Source organism: Drosophila hydei, unplaced genomic scaffold (genome assembly GCF_003285905.1).
Source record: "Drosophila hydei strain 15085-1641.00,03,60 unplaced genomic scaffold, DhydRS2 tig00000001-arrow-pilon, whole genome shotgun sequence".
Classification (NCBI taxonomy): domain Eukaryota; kingdom Metazoa; phylum Arthropoda; class Insecta; order Diptera; family Drosophilidae; genus Drosophila; species Drosophila hydei.
This window is the reverse complement of record NW_022045643.1, coordinates 7,118,498-7,139,848: the sequence shown is the minus strand read 5'-3', so window position 1 is coordinate 7,139,848 and position 21,351 is coordinate 7,118,498. Positions and strand designations below refer to the sequence as shown.

At 42.5% G+C, this 21,351-nt stretch overlaps 3 protein-coding genes across 3 annotated transcripts; all 3 read left to right on the top strand.

Moving 5' to 3' along the window:
• The first annotated feature begins 248 nt into the window (after positions 1-248).
• On the top strand, positions 249-824 carry LOC111605099 (cuticle protein 7). The gene has a single exon (XM_023323441.2). It carries the CDS (start codon positions 249-251, stop codon positions 822-824), a length of 576 nt encoding a protein of 191 aa, XP_023179209.2.
• Positions 825-2,185: 1,361 nt separating this feature from the next.
• On the top strand, positions 2,186-8,853 carry LOC111605080. Its single transcript, XM_023323413.2, has 3 exons — positions 2,186-2,363; positions 4,079-4,246; positions 7,703-8,853. Exons 1-3 carry the CDS (start codon positions 2,352-2,354, stop codon positions 8,831-8,833), a joined length of 1,311 nt encoding a protein of 436 aa, XP_023179181.2. The 5' UTR covers positions 2,186-2,351; the 3' UTR covers positions 8,834-8,853.
• Positions 8,854-14,401: 5,548 nt separating this feature from the next.
• Positions 14,402-20,952, top strand: LOC111605094 (fibroin heavy chain). Its single transcript, XM_023323433.2, has 5 exons — positions 14,402-14,855; positions 16,062-19,734; positions 19,793-20,130; positions 20,193-20,439; positions 20,499-20,952. The coding sequence occupies exons 1-4, from the start codon at positions 14,850-14,852 to the stop codon at positions 20,436-20,438; spliced, it is 4,263 nt and encodes a 1,420-aa protein (XP_023179201.2). The 5' UTR covers positions 14,402-14,849; the 3' UTR covers position 20,439; positions 20,499-20,952.
• Positions 20,953-21,351: the final 399 nt, after the last annotated feature.

The following is a 21,351-nucleotide window of genomic DNA, read 5'->3' as shown; positions in this document are numbered from 1 at the left end:
AGCAACAATGGGCCAAAATATAATTTATTATATTTCGTATGCAGCTCAACGCTCGTAGGTAAACTATAATTATAAACAACTAATTAGCCAATCGAAGGCAGGTGAATGGCTGTGAGCCCAGCGCGAGGAAGAGAGAGGCAGCGGACCACCCGATGGGCCGTGGGCAGCGCTATAAAAACGACTTGTGGCAACGGCAAGAACCAACAGACATCAGCACATCGTCAATCCGTTCTCAACTAAAAGCAAAAATGCAGCCATTCTGTGGAGTCTTTGTATTTGGCCTGTTGGGCTTGGCGCTGGCGGCGCCGCATGGCCATGGACATGCGACCAGTTACAGCGTGCTGACCAAGCATGAGGAGCCGGTGCACAAGAGCTACGCACATGGACTCATTGATCACGGCTACGGATACGACGCCTTGGGTCTGGGCTATGCCGGCTATGGGCATGGCTATGACAAGCACGAGCCAGATCATTATCCCAAATATCAGTTCGACTACGGTGTCAAGGATGCGCACACAGGTGACCACAAGAGCCAGTGGGAGGCAAGGGACGGCGACAAGGTGCATGGCAGCTACTCCCTAAAGGAGGCTGATGGCACGACTCGTGTGGTGGAATACACAGCCGACGATCACAACGGTTTCAATGCAGTGGTCAAGAAACTGGGCCACGCCCACCATCCACAGGTGTACAAGAGCTACGGACATGGCGATATTTATGGCGCCGGCTATGGCTACGCCAACGATGTGGCCCACTATGGTGGCTACGATCTTGGACACGGCCACGGCCACGCCAGCAGCTATGTGAGCATAAAGCAGCTGCATTAGATGACGATGACGACTTCCAGAATGTGAACTCTATCCCGATCTAAACGTACCTATATATTATAATCCATATGCAGACATAACAAATGACCAAATGAGCTTTATACACTAAATTTAAGCGTAATTTTTATTGAAATAATAACAAAGTATATGAACTAACTGAAAGTGTTTAATATGAATGAATTTGAATAACTAAAGCCGGATTGAAGCGTGCAAAATTGTGTTCCGATTCTGTCATTTAATAATATCTATATTAATTTGAATATCTATATATATGACGTATCAATAGTCGGTAGCTGATAGAACAGGAATGACAATTTGCCCATTTGCTCAGTAATTGATCTGAAATCGAACCGAATTAACATAACTTTCAGAACAGGAATCTAATTGAATATGTTAAGCATAAAGCGCAAAAAATAATTATAATAATTAATTATTTTAATTTAATAACTGAAATCTTTAGGTGTTATATTTTCCTTTTAAGCCCCTTTTTAATTTTCTAAAAAATCTTCTCTTTCTTAATATATAAAAAAAGCTGACCCACTCACCCACCCTTCCGATTGCCCTTCTCTGATAAATTTCAATCAAAAATAAAAAAAATGAATTTTCCGCATTGCCATTCAGTCAAAAAGACGATTACAGTCCCATGCCGATTACAAAATTCAGTTGTCCTCTGGAATGCATGTAATCAGAAAAGCATATCTTTAAGATCTTTAGCGGCACTTTAAGTGGATTGCTGTGATTAACACGCTGCTAGCCATCCATCTTAGCCGAATGCCAGCTTCTATTGGTAACAAACGTGGCAAGAGCGCGAATGCAGTTTCTCATGGCTGGGATTAAATTAACTTGGCTGGCAAATTCCCAAGCCGATCGCTATTAATTTATGTTAAATCCAAAACGTAATCCTGCCTCATATAAATTTTATAACGCCAGTCAACAGCTGCGTTGTATGCTCCACACCGACGACTTTTACTCGTTTGCAGTTGAAACCAAAAGTGGAGACAGCCAAATTGGTGTTTGGATGCTGCTGCTGCTGCTGCCTGGTGATAGCGAAACGAAAACTCGTTTCCACAGTTGCAGATGGCAGCTGAAGTTTCATATAATTGTCAATTAGACGTAGCTTAGGAAGCGCGCTCTGCTCTGCTCAGCTCAGCTCAGCTCGGTTCGGCTCGGCTTGGCGCATCGCTGCCGCCTCGCTTGATCGCTTCGACAACAATTGTGGAACCAGTTGGGCCGGAAAATCTTGTCGCCGGGAAAACGCTGTGGCGGACTGCCTGGTGTTGTGCCGGTCGTCTTCGTTTCTGTCTGCCTATAAATACTTTGGCAATGTCGCGCAAACGCTTTAATTACGTTTTTGTCCTTGACATTGAACCAGTGTGTGACGAGCAGCGAGCAGTGAGCAGCGAGCGACTTTGACGCGTTTTACGTGCGATTTAAATCGCCGAAGTGACGTAAACCATATTTTGTGTGTAATATTTTTAATAAAATATTCATAAAATATATATATATTTAAATAAATTCGAGTGCACCATGCGTTGCTATGTAAGTGTTCAACTTTTGACAATTGTGTTTCGTTTTGCGAACCAAATTTTGACTTCAATAAGAGCGAAAGTGCTGAGCGAAAACTTTCACCCCCAAAAGTGAAAGTAGTGCAGAAATCCAAAGCAATCCACATGCAAATGCAGTTTTATGCATTAGCATTCAAGTTTCATTATAAATTTTGAAACTCGATACAAATGTGCAAATTTATAAGAAACATTGAGAGCTGTAAAGATTTATTTCTCGAATGTCCAGCAAAAGGGAAAGTTTCTAATTATTTTTGTTTCTTTTATTATACTTCTAATACTTAACAGAAAGGAAGCTTAAGGGCTTAAAATATATAGAATACATATTTATTTAATATGCCAAGATGAACATCTTATTGGAAAAGAAAGATTTAAATATTTAAACAAGTTTAAGTGGAGTATCCTTGAACTATTAACAAATATAATATGAAATTTTGAATTTTGAGTAGACTAGAAATTTGTTAAAAAAATATAATTAATATTTTGACTTGAAAATAACTTTAAATTATAGTCAAATCTGAATTTTAATATAAAGTTTTGTCCCGTAAAATAATATAAAAAATATACTACAAAATAAAAGAACTAGAAAGAAGATGTTAAATGAGACTTAAAAATCGGAATTAAATTGTATTCTCTATTAGAACCAATTTAAATATAATTAATAAATTAAATTTTATTTTTGCTGAAGTAAAAACATTATTTCCATCAATTTAAAATTTCACCAATTTTTTTTTCGCTTCAGAAAAGTAACGAAAATAATCAAATGCATATGAATTATTACTCCCATATGGACTTATTCAAATAGCAACAACAAACAAACTAATAGCCAAGTTAATCAGTTATGAAAATCTTAATATATTTATATCTCTATCTCAGAAACTGGTCGTTGTTGAAATTTAAATACGTTTGGCTTGTGGAATGACAAAAATTCCGAATGCAATTTGTGCAAAAACATGTATACACATTCTGATCGAATGCCAGACATGTCTTAACAAATTTATCTTAATGCGGTCGATTAACTTGCATTATTATACATATATATACATGCTCTAATTGTATGTGTGTGCGTCTGTCTTTGGTGCAGGCACAGCTCTGCTAATTAGACAGATTTCATCGTGCAACCAAAAGAAATTGCCCAAAAAAGTGTTGCAACTGCGGCAGACCCAAAACTTAAAAATCAGTTACAAGTTGTAAATGGCAATTGGCAATTGGCAACAGGCAACAGGCAACGGGCAATAGGCAATTGAAATTGAAATTGAATTGAATTGTACGTGGCGTCAACTGCCATCCTGCCAGACCTGTTTCATATCCAAGCTACTGGTCTTAAGCAAAGCCATCAATCTCCAAGCCGAAGCCATTGCTGTCACATCGTACATACAAATGTGCGTCTGGCGGAGCCTAATTTTGGGTACAGCGAGGCGTATGCGTATTACCATTACCATTTGACAACTGTCACAACGCTGTATGACATGCCGAATCGGATTGGGGACTTGAGAAATGTCCCAATGCATCTGAACACGCGTCGTTTGGCTGTTTGCCCGTTTGGCCAATTAATTGGCCCATGCTCGCGTAATAATTTTGTAGCCAATTTATTAACTGTTGGCTGTTGGTCAACTTGTTTTATCGTTGCATTTATTAAGCGCTCCACTGATAAAAAAAACCGCACATTCATATTTCTGTTAAATGCCTTAGATAACGCGACAGCCGCCTCCGTCCCCCAGCGCCGGCTGCCTCCTGCTGCTCACAACGGCTCTGCTTGCGGTCAGCCTCTGGACACGCCCAGTGGAATGCAAACGTATCACAGCCGCACCTGTCGTCGTTGCGGATGATGACGAAATGATCGAATATGCTCCACAATTTGTAAGTATAAACATATATATATATATCCCGCATAGCCCGCAGCTAATGGTAACTAAATATGTTTGTCGAGCTTCTCGAATTCAAAAACTGCCAAGTCACGCACAATGGGCCGGAAATTGGGGTTTTTGCTCGAAAAACTGGCCTATATAGAATTAATGATTTTACTATATAATTTAAGAGTCGATCGGGTGCAAGGAGATTATATAATAGAAACTGAAATGGAAGATCAAATTAAGATAAATTATATTTCAAAAATTATTCATATTATTTTTCATTTTAATTTTAATTATATTATTTTAATTAATATTATTAGAAATATATTTTTATGCATCATTAATTTAATTAATATATTTTTCTGAATTATTTATTTATATTATTATGGCAATATGTTCTATATAGAAACATTTCCCCATTTCTAAAAGATTATATTTCCTTTTCAGATTGGGAAGGGAGAAGAGAGAGTGAGAGTGTAAAGAGAGCTAAGTTCAGCTTACTGATATAAACATTTCACGCGAGCCTATTTCACTCCAACTTTACTCAGAATGCCATACATAAACGTTTCAGCTTAGCTTAATTTGATAACTTTTCAAACGTTTTGTAGCCTTCGCATATTTGCCAAATCGCAATTCTTTCAACTACCGACAATATATATATGTATTTCTATATATATTTAAGTGCGGCAAACGCATTTTTCGCCATTGCTAGCTATTCAAAGTGAATGTTGTTCATGCGTTTTATGATCGTCCCCACCCACAAGACATTTTGCTGCGTGTGTAACAGATCGTCGCCCACATAAATCAACTGGTGATCTGGTTTGGCCCAGCCCGACTTGGCTGGCAGCCTCCCGGTCTCAGGCATTGTTGATTTCTTTCTTTTGTGCTGGTAGCCGAAAATGCGTTTTGCGTGCAGCGCACTCGATCCGATCGTTCAGCGATCAACGATCAGAGATCGAGTGCTGGCGCCATATAAGGCAAACTCACGCAGTTTGCTGCACCTACTCGCGCAAGGAGACAATTGTTTTCATTGTAACTGTAAAGCTATGACAAGGCGCATTTAACATTTTAAAATGTTTTTCATGTGCTGCAGCAACAAGTTGTCGCCCCGTCCATCTGTCTGTCTGTCTATCTCAGCTGTCCGCCTGGTGCGACGCCTTGGATTGTGCGCGATTTGAGCCAGCGCCTGCTTGACAGTCTAACAGTCGGTCTGCTGGTTATCAGAATGTTGCCTGCAGTCTCCCACGATCTGTCGGTTGCCACATTGTCACTATGATGCACACGGCCAACGCAGCGTATACGCAATTTACATATAATTGTGGCACATTTGCGTATTGCGCATACGCCCAGTCGGCCAGTCGGTTAGGCCATCATAAATTCAGAGCGCACGCGCAAATTTATGAACCAAAGTTCACACGCACCCACCAATGCAGCAATAAGGCCTTCTGTCGACCACCAACTGGGGCCACAGCTCATGCGTCCGACTCCTGGGTGGCCAATGGTCAACAGCTCCGCCTACCGCGTGCCACTTATGCAACCAGCACAGCACTGCACAGCTCCAAAAAAGTAGCTGTGATTAAAAACAATATTTTTCTCAAATAGATTTGATTTTCTTGCAAGCCTTGGCTGCTCAGGTTACGCACTCGCAATGTAATCATTTGTTTTCCTCGGACAGCGACAGCCAGCAAAAGCAAATTGATAGGCAGGCAACAACCAAAAAACAAAAAAAAAAGCAAAACTGCTGTTGCCAGACTCAGGTCGAGACTCGACTCTCAGCACTGGAGACTGTGGCCTGGACACGACTCTAGCCATTTATGGACGTCCGCGCTTAATTGACGCCAAATCCAAAAGCATGCGAAATACTTTGCAATTCGCCTCTTGCCTCCGCTCGGACAGAGGTGCTAAAACAAAATCAAATAAAATACAAGCAAAAATATCAAAGAGACAAAGACAAATGACAACGCTCCACATTTATATTAAACGAACGTATGTAAAACTGAACGTTTAGCAAATGAGTTTTATGGAAAGTTCTGAAGTTCCATGTAGAGGCTGCGCCTATTCGCTTTCTAAAATGTCAAAAGAGCAAATCTTTATCTAAAAATTCAATTAATAATTAAATGTCGTTTGACTTGATGTCGGCCGCAGATCAAAAGATCATTATATAGACATGGTCTAGCCCAAAGAACAAACCCAACCCAGCCTCCAGTGGCTTTCAAACTGTGCACAGCGCGCGTTCTTGCCTTGACACAATTTTTAGCCCAAGTCTAAGCCAAAACGGTGCTTACTTTATTCGTTTTATTTTTTCCACTTTTTGTCGTGAATATATATAAATTCTATAGTTTTTTTGTGGCAGTCATTGGAGCATTAGAGCAGCAGTGCGTGTGCGTTTATTTGGTATGATTTTTTACTTTTTTTGCAATAGGTGTGGTCAACGCATTTCGAAGGCATACTTAGATAATGTTATTAATACATATACGAAATAGCTTAACTACTTATTTAGTATTGACGTAAAGCCAACAATATGCATTAAATATATTCTTGTTTATGGAGAAGGGAGAAGGGAGAGAGAGACCGAGAGAGGGAAAGACGGGGAAAGAAAGAAAAGAGAAAGAGAGAAAGACAGACAGGGGAAGGCAGAGAAAGGCAGGCAGACAGACAGGCAGACAGGCAGACAGGCAGACAGGCAGACAGGCAGACAGGCAGACAGGCAGACAGGCAGACAGGCAGACAGGCAGACAGGCAGACAGGCAGACAGGCAGACAGGCAGACAGGCAGACAGGCAGACAGGCAGACAGGCAGACAGGCAGACAGGCAGACAGGCAGACAGGCAGACAGGCAAACAGGCAGACAGGCAGACAGGCAGACAGGCAGACAGGCAGACAGGCAGACAGGCAGACAGGCAGACAGGCAGACAGGCAGACAGGCAGACAGGCAGACAGGCAGACAGGCAGACAGGCAAACAGGCAGACAGGCAGACAGGCAGACAGGCAGACAGGCAGACAGGCAGACAGGCAGACAGGCAGACAGGCAGACATGCAACATTCATACAGTCATACATTCATACATGCATACAGGTCAGACATTCATACAGTCATACAGGCATACATGTCATACATTCATACAGGCATACATCATACATTCATACATTCATACATTCATACATTCATACATTCATACATTCATACATTCATACATTCATACATTCATACATTCATACATTCATACATTCATACATTCATACATTCATACATTCATACATTCATACATTCATACATTCATACATACATATTCAATATATCACAGATATTTATATAGGCAAAGATTTATTTATGTAGGCAAATGCTATATAGCATATATTATTATTAACGTTTATATATATATATATATATTAATATATATTCTATTATTTATTAAACATATCAGATATAAACACTTATTTAATTTGATAAACCCAATCACGCAGGAACATCCGGAATACGCGTTTAGCTATGGAGTCAAGGATCTGCACACGGGGGACGTTAAATCGCAATGGGAGTCCAGGGATGGTGATGGGGTCAAGGGACATTATAGCATATTGGAACCAGATGGCTCCATACGCACAGTGCACTACACAGCAGATGCCAAAAAGGGTTTCAATGCCATCGTGAAGACTGTGGGCGCCAATTCGCATCCGATTACGGAGACGCCCGAAGGCGAAAGCAGCCCCAACGATGACACATCACAGTCGAAAATCAATCATTATAGCAAGGATCAGGAACACATTGTGCTGAGCTCTGACATAAAGCCACTGAAGAAGCCCATTGAGGATTTGACCCACTCGCATCCCAAGATACCCAGCCTGATAGAGTTCAAGCCGCATGCACGCATCAAGCAGGTGCCCATGGAATTGGAGCCAGACATCAGGAATCGACTGCAGCAGGCGAGGGATAACTATTACAAGGAGATAGCAGCGGCACACAAGCTGGAGGAGTTCTCGCAGAAGCTGCAGCCCAACTATGCAGTGCAGGAGAGCGACTGGAAAGCGGTGATTGTCAACGAGCCCCAGGAGTATCGCCCACACTATAGCACAAGTCAGCCGCATCAGCATCCCTACTACGAGCACTATCAGCCCAAGGAGCTGCCACAGAACTATCTACATAAGCCAACAGCGGCTCTGCAGTCCCTACACACAAGCTACTCGCAATCCAAGCCGCGACCCATCAAGAACTCCGAGCCCATCTCCAATCACATACACCAGAAGAAGATTGTGCACACTACGCCCGGCCTGAAGCACTACAAGTACAAGGCCGTGACGAAAAGCTTTGCCCGTCCCGAGTACTCCAGCTACTTCCAGCGGAAGCCCAAGAAGCTGCACGGCAAGTCTCTGGCGCACACTCATCGAGCTCCACGTCCGGAGGGCTCGGGTCCTGTGCTCTTTCCCCAACACGTGGACGAAGACGACTTCGAGGAGATCTCAGACTCAGACGAGCAGGGCACCGCCTCCGCCAGCCTAGTGCAGTCGATGGTGCGCCGCGACAAACAGCACATGGTGCCCATGTATGCCCGAGGTCATCAGTTCTCAGCGGCCAGCTATAGAAATCTGCAAGGCGTGTGAGGAATGCTGTCAATGTAATAGAAGAGGTGATTTTTTTGTGAACTGTTTCCTTTATGTTTGTTAATTTTATATTACTATTTATGCGTAATTTATTGTTATATGTCTAGTTAACGTGTTTTAAATAAATAAATTTTTCTATAAAATCAACGAACTTCTGCCGCGCAGGCAGCACTGCCAGTTGGGAGCCATAACCTTGTGGGTTGCCGTGCACGCCAAATCAAAGTGCTCAGGCGACCCTCGCACACATGTATGTATAGATATTTGCCACAGTTTTGGTGCAGTCTCATAAACATTTGTCATAATTAACACAAATTAGGCAGCATTTGAATGCGAACTGCTGCTGCTGCTGCTGCTGCTGCTGCTGTGGCTGCATTTGCACCCTGCCCACCTGCGATGGCTTCTATGCAGCTAACTGCTGGCTAATCCAATTAACTTAATCTCGGATAACGAGTTTCAGTTGCACACACACACATGTGCAGGTGAGGCGAATGCATGGTCGTACAAGTACGTACCAGGTATTCTAATTAAAAGTACTTTTTTGTCAACGCAACTTTGGCATTGGCTTGCTGCGAGCCAGCGCGACTGGGCTAAAGTGCGTTCAATTTGTAAGAGATCTAGTAGCTGATACATATAGATATATATATAGGTGCGAGTATGTAAAGCATGTCAAATGCCATCCACGTTATACTTTTCAATCTCGATTGCATTTAAATACAAATGCATGCATGAATATATATGCATATGCAAATGGCTCCCACATCGAGCCAAGCCAGGTTGAGAACAGCATTCTAAGCCGTTTTCGGAGTCAACCAGTTAATCAATAAAGCGAGTGAAAAAGTTGATCCACAATTGATGTGCAAATTGTGTGGCAAAGTGTAAAAAAAATCACTTAGCTCGCGTTCGGACGCGTGAGAAATGTCTAAAAGTCAAGCGAATGCAACAAATTCTAAATTGTGAGCTCTCAGCTTTGAAGCCTGCAGAGGCGTTGCCCCAGCGCTCCCAATTAAATAATTTACAATTTTGTTTCTAGATTTGGCGCCGCCTGCCAGCGACGACGACGCGGCGACATTGAACGACTATAGCTATGACTCAGTCCGACTCTTGAGACTCTTAGATCCGGTTTGCCAGCTAGAAAAGCTAAGCACCGTCGATCGAGCGACACGCACACCTATTAAGGATCTGGAGATTGCAGCCAAGAGTCAAGAGAATGTCAGCTCCGTCGAAGCAATTAGCTGGTAAAACAAATGTGAGACAATTTCAAAAATTCCATTACACACAAACACATAGATCGCTCGGATTTTGGCGGCTTCGAATAACTAATGCCCCCGCCTGCCAAATGACCGGGTGTTAATTTATGGTTGTCTAAGTAAATCGCATATCGTAAATCGTAAATATGCTATGTCTATGGCATAATCGCAAGCTCACAATTGCAGCTACTCACTTGACTGCTGGAGGTTGGGCAAGGCGACAGACAGCCAGACAGAGATCAACAGCAACAGAAATCATTTTTGATTGTTGCTTTGCTTGTTAGCAATTTCCTGCCTACCCACAATTTGTACTTTATTGTTTACAAATGCTGATTCCATGACAGGCTGCAGTTGTCATAGTTGCACAACAAAAGAAGTGAGCAGAGTGGGGAGCATCTGTAAAGCGCATATGCTTAAAGTTGCCAGTGGGCGTGGTTTATAACTGAATTATACGAAGTGACAGACGAGAGAGCTAAGAGTATGCATGTGAAAATATATGTGACATCTGTAGAGGTGCGAGTTTCTAACAGGATGACAAAGATGGCTAAGTAGAACCACATTAAGCCACGACAGCTGTTCAGACATAATTTGATTTGTATAGAATCCGCAAACATTAATTAGATATAGATATAAATATATAAACTAGTTCTACATCAATTCCAAACAGCCTTAACAATTTTTAAATGTCACAATAGCAAATCATATAGAAAAGGCTGACCACGCAAGACTGATACTATTTTAAATAATTATAGTGCAGCAGTTATTAAAGTTATTGAAAAAGCCTAAATATTTATTTATTAAATTAAATATGCCATTTAATAATTAATTATGTTACACTTCGTAAATCATAAAAACTTTATTGAAATTTCAGCTATTAACCTACATGAATTTGGCAGTCAAGTAAGTCATCATGGCTTCATTATGCAGGCAATGCGGTAGACAGCTTGAATAGCAGTATAGTCCTTTTAGATATTAAGCATTTCAGCATACATTTCAGCACGAAATACTTATCAAATGTATAAAATTTTGCCACTGTTTCAAACAACATTAAAGTAGACCCAAAAACGTTTACTCGTCAACAACATTTGATACTCTATATACAAAAATAATTCAATAATAATATATATATATATACATATATATATATATATATATAAGCTAACAAATCCTTTCATTTTTATCTACTACAATATTATGTAACAAAATTCCCAATACTTTCATCTATGCTGCAATAAAACGCCTTAAAACACGACGCCAGCTAAACAATTGCAGTTTGTTTGTTTCATATAATTTAAAGGCAAAATGCTTCTCAGCATGAAAAACGTGTTGGCTAAGCATTTTGCTAAGCCCAAGGTGCATAAACACACATCATAAGCTGCTACCTTAGGCTATTATTGCAAGCAGCAGGCAGGCAATCCTGTGGCTATTAGAGCGCCAACAAAACAACGCGCATACGCCGTGTTGTACGCCCCACACGCACACCGAGACACTTAGTGAGTGTTAGATACCCAACCCGTTCGGCCTTTCAGCATTTTTTATTGCGTTTTTGCACTTTTGAAAATGTATGAATAAAAAAAAAATAGCAAAAAATGAAACGAAAAACTGGTTCAATTTTTCGATGCGTGTAGAATTAGATTCAAGATTTGGGTATTGAGTATATTCAGAGATCCGAGATTCGAGATTCGCGATCGTCAATTGCGCAAATTGGCAAGCGGTATTAAATCGGTAACTTTATGAATATGTGTTGGCAAATTTTGAAATGTTTACGCACGCGGCATGTACAACAGGCATTTCGATTTTCAATGAGCGACAAACAATCTAGATAGACACACGCACACGGACACACACACTCTCTCGCACACGGCCACAGGTCGCTACAAAGTTGAGCTCATATTGCTGGCTGTAAAGTGTAAGTGAAATCTAGATTTTTCAATTAAATGTTGATGCTGTGCAGCGGGTGGAACAGCAGCTGAGTGGTGGTGGTGGCGGCGGCGGCGGCGGCAGCAGGCGCAGTAGGTGGGGCTAGGAGAAGCAACAGCAGGAGCTGTATTAGTAGGCTGCGGTTGTCAAGCGGATTTCGTCATGATGTTAAGTAGGCATCGGTCGTATGTGTTAGCCATGGCCAGCTGTGTTAGCCAAGTGCCTGCCCGTTGGCAATTACGTAACGCCCCGCGGCCAGAGCTCGGTGCGTGTGTGTGACAAATGCGCGACGAACTAAACTCGACCAGTCCAGCCGAAGTAGGTTAAAATTGCAGCTGACTAGCCGTTGGAGTATTGCAGTTTGTAGTTTCGGACTTTACGTATTGGTTTGCAAATGCAAAAATTAAAATTCAATCAAATTGCGAAAGCCCGAAAATCAAAAAAAAGGAAAAAAATCAAATTCAACAAAATATATACCTATATATAAAAAGAAAACGCCAAACGGTCAGACAGATAGACTCAAGACTCAAGCAAGCAGCCAGAGCTTGAAACATGTTTCATGTTCAATTAACAGGCCCAAAAAAAAAACCAACGATCCCAATACCAACGACAGCCTTTCACTCTATACGCTAACGCTGCGTATGCGTATTATTCTCCATTTTGGTGCGATAAAAAATCACATCATGACACGAAATACTTAATTGGTCCATAAGGTTTATCGCCTGCCGGCCAACTGGCATCAGCATACCTTCTGGTCTGGCCCGATCTGGTCTTAGGCCTGGCCGGCTTCGATGTGGTCTAGTCTGGTCGGCCGAGTCTGCACGGACTTCTAATTGAAATGTCAACGCGTGTGCTGCTCAATCAATTTTCCAGCTCTGCTTATGGTCAGTTGTTGGTTTGCCTAGATCGCCAAGATTTCATATCGATTCACAATATTGGCTCGCTTTTAATTGATTTGCACGTCGCATGTGGTGTCAGCCGCAAGTCAGGGACAAACCTGTGGCAGCTTTGAAGTTGAAATGTGTTGTGGCGACTCCTAGACAGCTAATTAAAAACAATATTTGATAGGTATTTGCATTTTTTCAACCAAAATTGGGCAAGTCAACTAACAGCTAACAATTGACAGTTTTCATATCCTGAATTTTGAGTAAGATTTATTTTTTATCCATAATTATATAATTTAATAGTCGATAAATAGGTTAAATATCAATTAATATTATTTTTTATTTAATTTTTTATTATATATTTTTGTCAATATTTTTGCAAGTTGTTAATGATCCATATAACAATATTTTATATTTAAAAATGTTTAAATAAACAAATAAAAATATATAAATAAACATCTCAACCGAGATCAGGAGATTTTTATAATAATTCCTACATTTTACAGAGATTGTATTCATATATTTTGTTTTATAAATTACTTGTAAGCCAATTGGCTTACAAATACTATATAAAAATAAAAAAAATTTATTTATAATTTAAAAAGAATGTTTTTCTATTAGTGAATATATATCTAAGCTCAAGCTCATCAGCTACAATGGACCATAATTCAAGCCTCTTTTCTTTAGGCTTAAATTCTAATTAATAATCAACAACTTTACAAACAGCTTGTCTATATGATCATAAAGCTATATGTCAGTTCATTTGAAGACAATATAAAACAGTTATGAGCAGCAGTTAGCGAACACACCCGCGCGCGTTTTGTGTGCGTTTTAAAACGCGGCGATTCAAAAGTCACAAAAGTGACCTTAATTGCCAACAAGTCAACACTTGGTCATATCGCCAGCTATTCTCTTAGTAACAAATATAAGCGTGAGTGTATGTGTGCACACTCATGGCGCCTTTTATCTAACTAATGCACAATCAAGGCCCCAGGCACGCACAGACAGAGACAAAATTTATTGATAGCGACATTAATACCACAAAATTGTAGATTTTCTTTTATTTCTATTTTTATTTTAGTTATTTATTTTTTTTTTCTGTTGCATAGCGAGCAAATTGCGTATGCATTTTAAAGTTGGCTGCATTTTTGCTGCAGCTACACGCAATGGTCGCGATTAAAATCTAAATCAAATTAAGTCGCTTTAAAAGCATATGCAAAAAAAAAGATCAAACTTGGCCAACAATGCAGCAGGCGCAGCAACAGCAGCAGCAGCAATCAAGAGAACTGGGCATAAAACGCACCACGCGCACTTTTTGAAGCCGAGGCGTTTCGCTATGATCTAATAAAATGCCAGAGCCTCAGATCAGCGCGAAGGTGGGGCCAGCCAATAGACACTGCAGGTTGCAGCGAGAGAACCCCATAACAAAGAGAACTGCCAACTGGCAACTGCCAACTGCCAACTGCGCAGTCGAGCAGTCATCAATTTTTCTTCAGGCAGTCAGCCCGTTGCAGTCTCTGACTTGACTTCGACTTCGACTTCGCTTTTCCTAACTGCAATATTTTTGCTGGCGATTTTTCTGCTCGTTTTTCCAAGCTGCTTTTTCAATTTTTTTTTTTTTTGATTTTTCTGTCGCTAAACTGGTGCGTGGCTGCTGCGCATGCGTGTGAGCCAAAACTGACCGAACGTATATAAGCGATTATAGGGCCGGGCTGGCCAACAGTCAGCCGCGTTGCTCTACATCGAGCGTGCGTTGCGTGTGCCGTGTGCCGATATTTCGAATACGTATCAATACGATATTAAGAATACGCATCCACGAAGGACATTCATCCTGAACCGTTGGATTATAACAAGGATTACAAACTCGTGCATTCGTTCGAATAAATTTGTGAATTCTAAAACACAATCAATATAGTGCGCTCAACTATATCCGAACGTTTTCATAAGTGAAATATAAGTGAAACTATGAAGGTGGGTCTCCAAGAGCTAAAGGACTACAGCTAATTGCTATTATAAAATAATATATATAATATATATTTAAATATAAAATATATAACAGCTTGCTTATGGACTTTATATTATATTTGAAATACGAAAGTGTGTCCTAATATCCTTATATTAGAGTGCCAAGCTAGGACATTGTCAGCATTCAGTCAATCGAATTTAATTCAAACTTATTGAAGTGTGCTTAAAAATATTGTTATTTAAAATTGCCAGGATAACAGAATTTCCATAAGAATAATCTTAAAACTTTATAACAATATTTTTACATTCAATGTGCTCAGTAAATAAATGTGAAATTTAGCTTTGAAATGGCTTCATTTCTGACTCGTAGAACACAAATTTACAGTTTAAAAAAGTCCTTTTTAGCTATGTTAAAAAATGAATTTTTTAACGACAAATAGAAGATTGCTATTTTCTTTTTATTATAATAAATTTAATATTTAATTTAATTTGAAAGTTCTGCATTTGCTTCAAATGGGAATTTGTAATTTATTTTAGTACATTTTTTATCATGAATGATGTATAAAATGTATTTTTTATTATTCCATTATTTTGTAATTTTTTTTCAGATTGTTTTATTTAAACTTTTGTAGTATATAATGGTTTTTTTTTATTAATATTTTTTTATTTTTGGAAATAATATCCACAAATTAACAAATTAATATTTTTTAAAATATATAGCACCAATTTTGATATAAAATATATTTTATATAATATAAATTTGTGAATATAATATTAAAGTAAAGCAGAAATTTAAACAAATTTTTTTTCCTTTCTCTTTTAAGAAGAAATAGAAGAATATTTTTCATTAGTTATTTTATTTCTTTAAAATAACAGTTATGTTATTTTAAGAAATATAAATTCAGTTATTAATTTGTATTTTTATGCATTTTAAAATTTAAAAGAATGACAATTTTTCAATTGCAATTCAAGATCAACAAAATCAATATATTTACAATACGCATTCAATTTGAATAACCAATTTTAACACAATGAAGAATTTAATACTTAACAGAACAAGCTTAAGGCCGACTTTAAGTGAGCTCTTAAGCAGAGTTTTAAATATTTTTTCCATATTAATGTTTGGCAAAATGTTCAATGTTTCTCTTACCTCTTATCTCTGCCAGCTCTAACGTTCCTCTGTCTAAATCTCTTTCTTCTCCATGCTCGCAGCTCCGACTCTTTACGCTGCTATGCGTGCTACTGAGCTCTGCACTGGCAGAACCCTCACCCACAGTCGCGCCGGCGATTGTGCCCTGCATTCATGCGGGTGGTCAGGCTGGCTACTCGTATGCACCGCCAGCTGAGGTCAAGTTCTCCATAACGCCAGGCGTCACCAAGTACAGTCAAACGCCCGCCATTTCCAGCTACTCCGAGAATGGAAAACTCTTGCAGGCATCTGTGGGCAGTGGCCTGGCTTCCTATGAGTCGACCGCAGGACTTTCGGGCTACTCGCACGGCGGTCTAACCCAGATAGACAAGTATGTGGCGCCCGTACAGAAGTCGCTGTTTACACCCTCGGCGGATTATGGTGGAGCGGGCATCACCTATGCCGAGAAGTCGCCAGCTGCCAAATATGCAACTGTAGTGCCCTCTGGCATTGAGCTCAAGAACTTGGTTTCGCCAGCTTTGACCAAGACGGTGCTGACGGCTCCCAAGCTGGAGAATGCCTACCTGCCAGCTGCGCCGGCTTTGACCAAGGTGTCCACCTACTCCTCGCCCGGCTACACCTACAGTCAATCCACTCCAGGCATTTCCAAGTCGGCTACTTACACATCGCCCTCGGCTTCCAGTGGAGCATACTATGCGTCACCCGTGACCACCAAGGTGGAGACCTACACCTCACCAGGTTACACGTACTCTAAGGCAACGCCTGGCTTCTCCAAAGTGGAGACCTACAGCTCACCGGGCTACAGCTACTCGCAAGCATTACCAGGTGCTGCCAAGATAGCCACCTACTCGCCCTCAATTTCCTATGGTGCACCTGCCATTGCCAAGATAGCCAGCTATGCTGCCCCGGCGCCTGCCCTCAAGCTGGCCACCACCTCGTCGCTGTTCTCCTCGCACGGCTCTGACTACTCGGCCAGCTATGCACCCGCACTGACCAAGACCTATTTGCCCGCGGCACCTGCCATTGCCACCCAATACATTTCCTCACCTGTCAAGGTGGCCTACAGTGGTCCTGCCGTATCCACCTATGCAGCAACTCCCATTAGCAAGCTGAGCACGAGCTTTAGTGCCAGTGGCTCAGGAGCCGTCTCCCATCAGTATGTTTCCAAGCCCGCCGTAGCTACCTATGCAGCTGCTCCGGCTGTAGCCAAGATTTCGAGCTATGCTGCTCCTGCCATTAGTACCTACTCCACAGCACCTGCACTCACTAAGATATCCAGCTATGCTGCTCCGTCCATATCCACCTACTCCTCGGCTCCGTCACTCGCTAAGGTTGCTACCTACAGCCAAGCTGCTGATGTTTCGCATCAATACATCTCCAAGCCCATTGTAGCTGCCTATCCGGCAGCAGCTCCAGCCGTTGCTAAGGTTGCCTATGCAGCTCCTGCTGTGGCCAGCTACGGCAGCTCTGGACATGGCGCTGTCTCGCATCAGTACGTCTCCAAACCTGCTATTGCCATCTCTGCGGCTCCAGCCATAGCAAAGGTTGCCAGCTATGCACCAGCCGTGGCTACCTATTCAGCAGGTCCAGCAATCTCGAAGATTTCCTCCTATGCTTCGCCCACCCTATCCACCTACTCTGCTGCGCCAGGAATTACAAAAGTCTCAACCAGCTATGGCAGCTCTGGGCATGGCGCAGTCTCTCACCAATATGTCTCGAAGCCCGCCGTAGCGACCTATGCAACAGGCCCAGCTGTCACAAAGATTGGCAGCTACGCTGCTCCTGCTGTCGCTAGTTACTCCACTGGCCCAGCGATCACCAAGGTAGCCAGCTATGCTGCTCCTGCCATCAGCACCTATTCCGCATCGCCAGCTGTCGCCAAAGTGGCGACCTACAGCCAGGCAGCCGATGTCTCCCATCAATACATATCCAAGCCAGCTACTGTGTATGCCGCTGTTCCAGCAGTGGCCAAAGTCGCTACCTATGCAGCGCCTGCCATATCTACCTATGCCGCTGCTCCGGCCATCACCAAATTGTCCACAAGTTATGGTAGCTCTGGTCATGGCGCTGTCTCGCATCAGTATGTGTCCAAGCCTGCAGTGGCTACCTATGCAGCTGCTCCATCTGTCACCAAGATTGCCAGCTATGCTGCTCCAGCCATCAGCAGCTATTCCACATCTCCGGCAGTGGCCAAGGTGGCGACCTACAGCCAGGCAGCTGATGTCTCCCATCAATACATCTCCAAGCCCATAGTTGCAGCCTATCCAGCTGCAGCTCCAGCCCTAGCCAAGGTAGCTTATGCAGCTCCCGCCATATCCACGTACTCGGCTGCTCCCGCCGTAAGCTACGGCAGCAGTGCACATGGCGCTGTTTCCCATCAGTACGTCTCCAAACCTGCCCTGGCTACAATCTCAGCCGCTCCGGCGATTGCCAAGGTGGCATCCTATGCGCCAGCTGTAGCCACTTACTCAACCGGTCCTGCGATTTCGAAGATTTCCAGCTATGCCGCTCCCGCCATATCCACTTATTCCGCTGCTCCGGCTATTACTAAGGTGTCCAGCAGCTACGGCAGCTCCGGAATTGGCGCTGTCTCACATCAGTATGTCTCGAAGCCAGCTGTTGCCATCTCTGCTGCTCCAGCCATTGCCAAGGTAGCTTATGCCGCTCCAGCTGTTTCCACATATTCCGCTGCTCCCGCCGTAAGCTACGGCAGCAGTGGACATGGCGCTGTTTCCCATCAGTATGTGTCCAAGCCTGCCCTGGCTACAATCTCAGCTGCTCCAGCGATTGCCAAGGTGGCATCCTATGCAGCGCCAGCTGTAGCCACTTACTCAACCGGTCCTGCGATTTCCAAGATTTCCAGCTATGCCGCTCCTGCTCTATCCACCTATTCTGCTGGCCCGGCTATTACTAAGGTGTCCAGCAGCTACGGAGGCTCAGGAATTGGTGCCGTCTCGCATCAGTACGTCTCCAAGCCTGCAGTTGCCATCTCAGCTGTTCCAGCCATAGCAAAGGTTGCCAGCTATGCTCCCGCAGTGGCTACCTATTCAGCGGGTCCAGCAATCTCGAAGATTTCCTCCTACGCATCACCTACCGTAGCTACATACTCCGCTGCTCCTGCAATTACAAAAGTCTCCACCAGCTACGGCAGCTCTGGGCATGGCGCAGTCTCTCACCAATATGTCTCGAAGCCCGCCGTAGCGACCTATGCAACAGGCCCAGCTGTCACGAAGATTGCCAGCTATGGAGCTCCTGCTGTAGCCAGCTATGGAGCGACGCTCTCCAAGAGCTACTTGCCAGCTGCGCCGGCAGTTCTCGCTGCTCCGGCTCTTACAAAAGTTTCCACTAGCTATGGTGGATCCGGTGCCATTTCCCATCAGTATGTGTCGAAGCCAGCCATTGCAGCTGCTCCTGGCCTTGCCAAGGTGTCCTATGGAGCGCCAGCTTTAGTTTCAGCCATTGGCAGTGGATACGCCAGCACGCAATACGCGTCCAAGCCAGCGATAGCTATTGGTGCGGGTCCAGCAATTGGCCATGGCTACTCCTCATCCAAGTTGGGATTGGGCTTGGGCGTGGGCCTGGGCTATGCCGCCTCGGGACATGGTGTTATCTCCAGTCAATATGTGTCCAAGCCGGCAGGCGCTGCATTGCTAACGGCTCCACTTGGCAAGCTGACAACTGGACCAGCAATTCGCCACGGCTATGCCAGTAGCACAGCCTATGGAATCAATGCGGGTAAGCTTAGCTTCATTGGGTTACCTCTTGATCCTCTCTCTCGCTCCTAATCACTTAGGCAAATTGGGCTTGGGCTCGGCTGGGGCACATGATGGCGCGTACTACGGTGCCATTTCACTGGGTCACGCTGCCGTCTCACCTGCACTCACCTACCATGGTGCTCTGGCCCATGGCGCCGTTGCTGGTGGTGGACTGGCGCATCTGGGCGCACCACTGGCTGACTACAGCCTTGGCCATGGCATTGGTGCCTTCGGCGCTGGCTTCAATCGCTATGCGCCCAGCGTCTCAGCGCTGAGTGCCCATGCTCCGCTCACGCCCGCTGCTTACCTGAAGTCCGCACCCGTAGCCCAGCATGCGCTGCTAAAGGTTTTGCCAGAGAAGCATCTCGAGCACTTCGTAAGTCAGACACTTCATGGACTATAAATAGGTTTACCCATGATATATTGATTCCCTTACAGGATGCGCATCCACGCTATGCCTTTGAGTATGCGGTAAATGATCCTCACACTGGCGATAACAAGCATCAGCGCGAGGAGCGCGATGGCGACGTGGTCAAAGGCGAATACTCCTTGGTCGAGCCCGATGGCAATGTGCGCACTGTCAAATACTATGCCGACTGGGAGACGGGCTTCCATGCCGAGGTCATCAACAGTCGCGATCAGGGCAAAACTGTGGCCAAGCGCCAGACAGCAGCCAAGTCTTGAGGTAAGATCGCTTAACTATCGCTAATCTTGCACATCCCAATCAAGTTGATATTTGAACAGCGCCTGTCCATGCATCAGTGACTTGTTTTGTTTGCCAGCACAACTGTAAATAGCCTACGATTCAATTTTCTTCTCATTAAACATTAAACGTATTTATGTAAATCCCACAAAAACAACAAACACACAACAACAACAACAACAACAACAGCAACAGAAAGCAATAAGCAAAAACGTAACAGAGAGCCGCCATCTAGCACCAGCACATAACCGTTATCGTTACTCATTCTATCTATCTCTTTTTTGCTCATGTGATAAGCGTTTCCACTTGAACTGCTTGAACTGCTCTCTTTTCTCATTGAACTGCGCGTTCTTACGAATGTCTATATATGTGCACACACACACACGCACATCCATACATACATATGTTTATACGTGTATATATTGTGTAAATTGTAAATTGTAAATTGTAAACTGAATAAACAACATATAAGAACGCTACAGTCGAGAGCGCTCGACATTGGAATTATTTCTAGACGTTGTTGATTAAAAAAAAAATATATATATATATATATTTATATATATGTATATATATATTTTTTTTTTCAAGTTTTTAGATGAGCAAATTCATCTGTTATCCATAAAATCATAAAGAAATCTTAGTAAACAATTATGTAATTCTTCAAGTTGTACGCCATGATATATTTCAGAGTTTTATGAATAACCTGTTTCTAATCTATATTATAAAACATGTTATTTGGAACATTCTGAAATGCTTTTATCTCAAAACATAAACATAATCCAAAAGTAAATAAATTTTAATATAATTAAATTCTGAAAAATCTTTAGTTTAAAAAAAAATGTTTATGTATTTAAAAAATTATTGAATTAAATTTTTTAATATATGTATAATCTT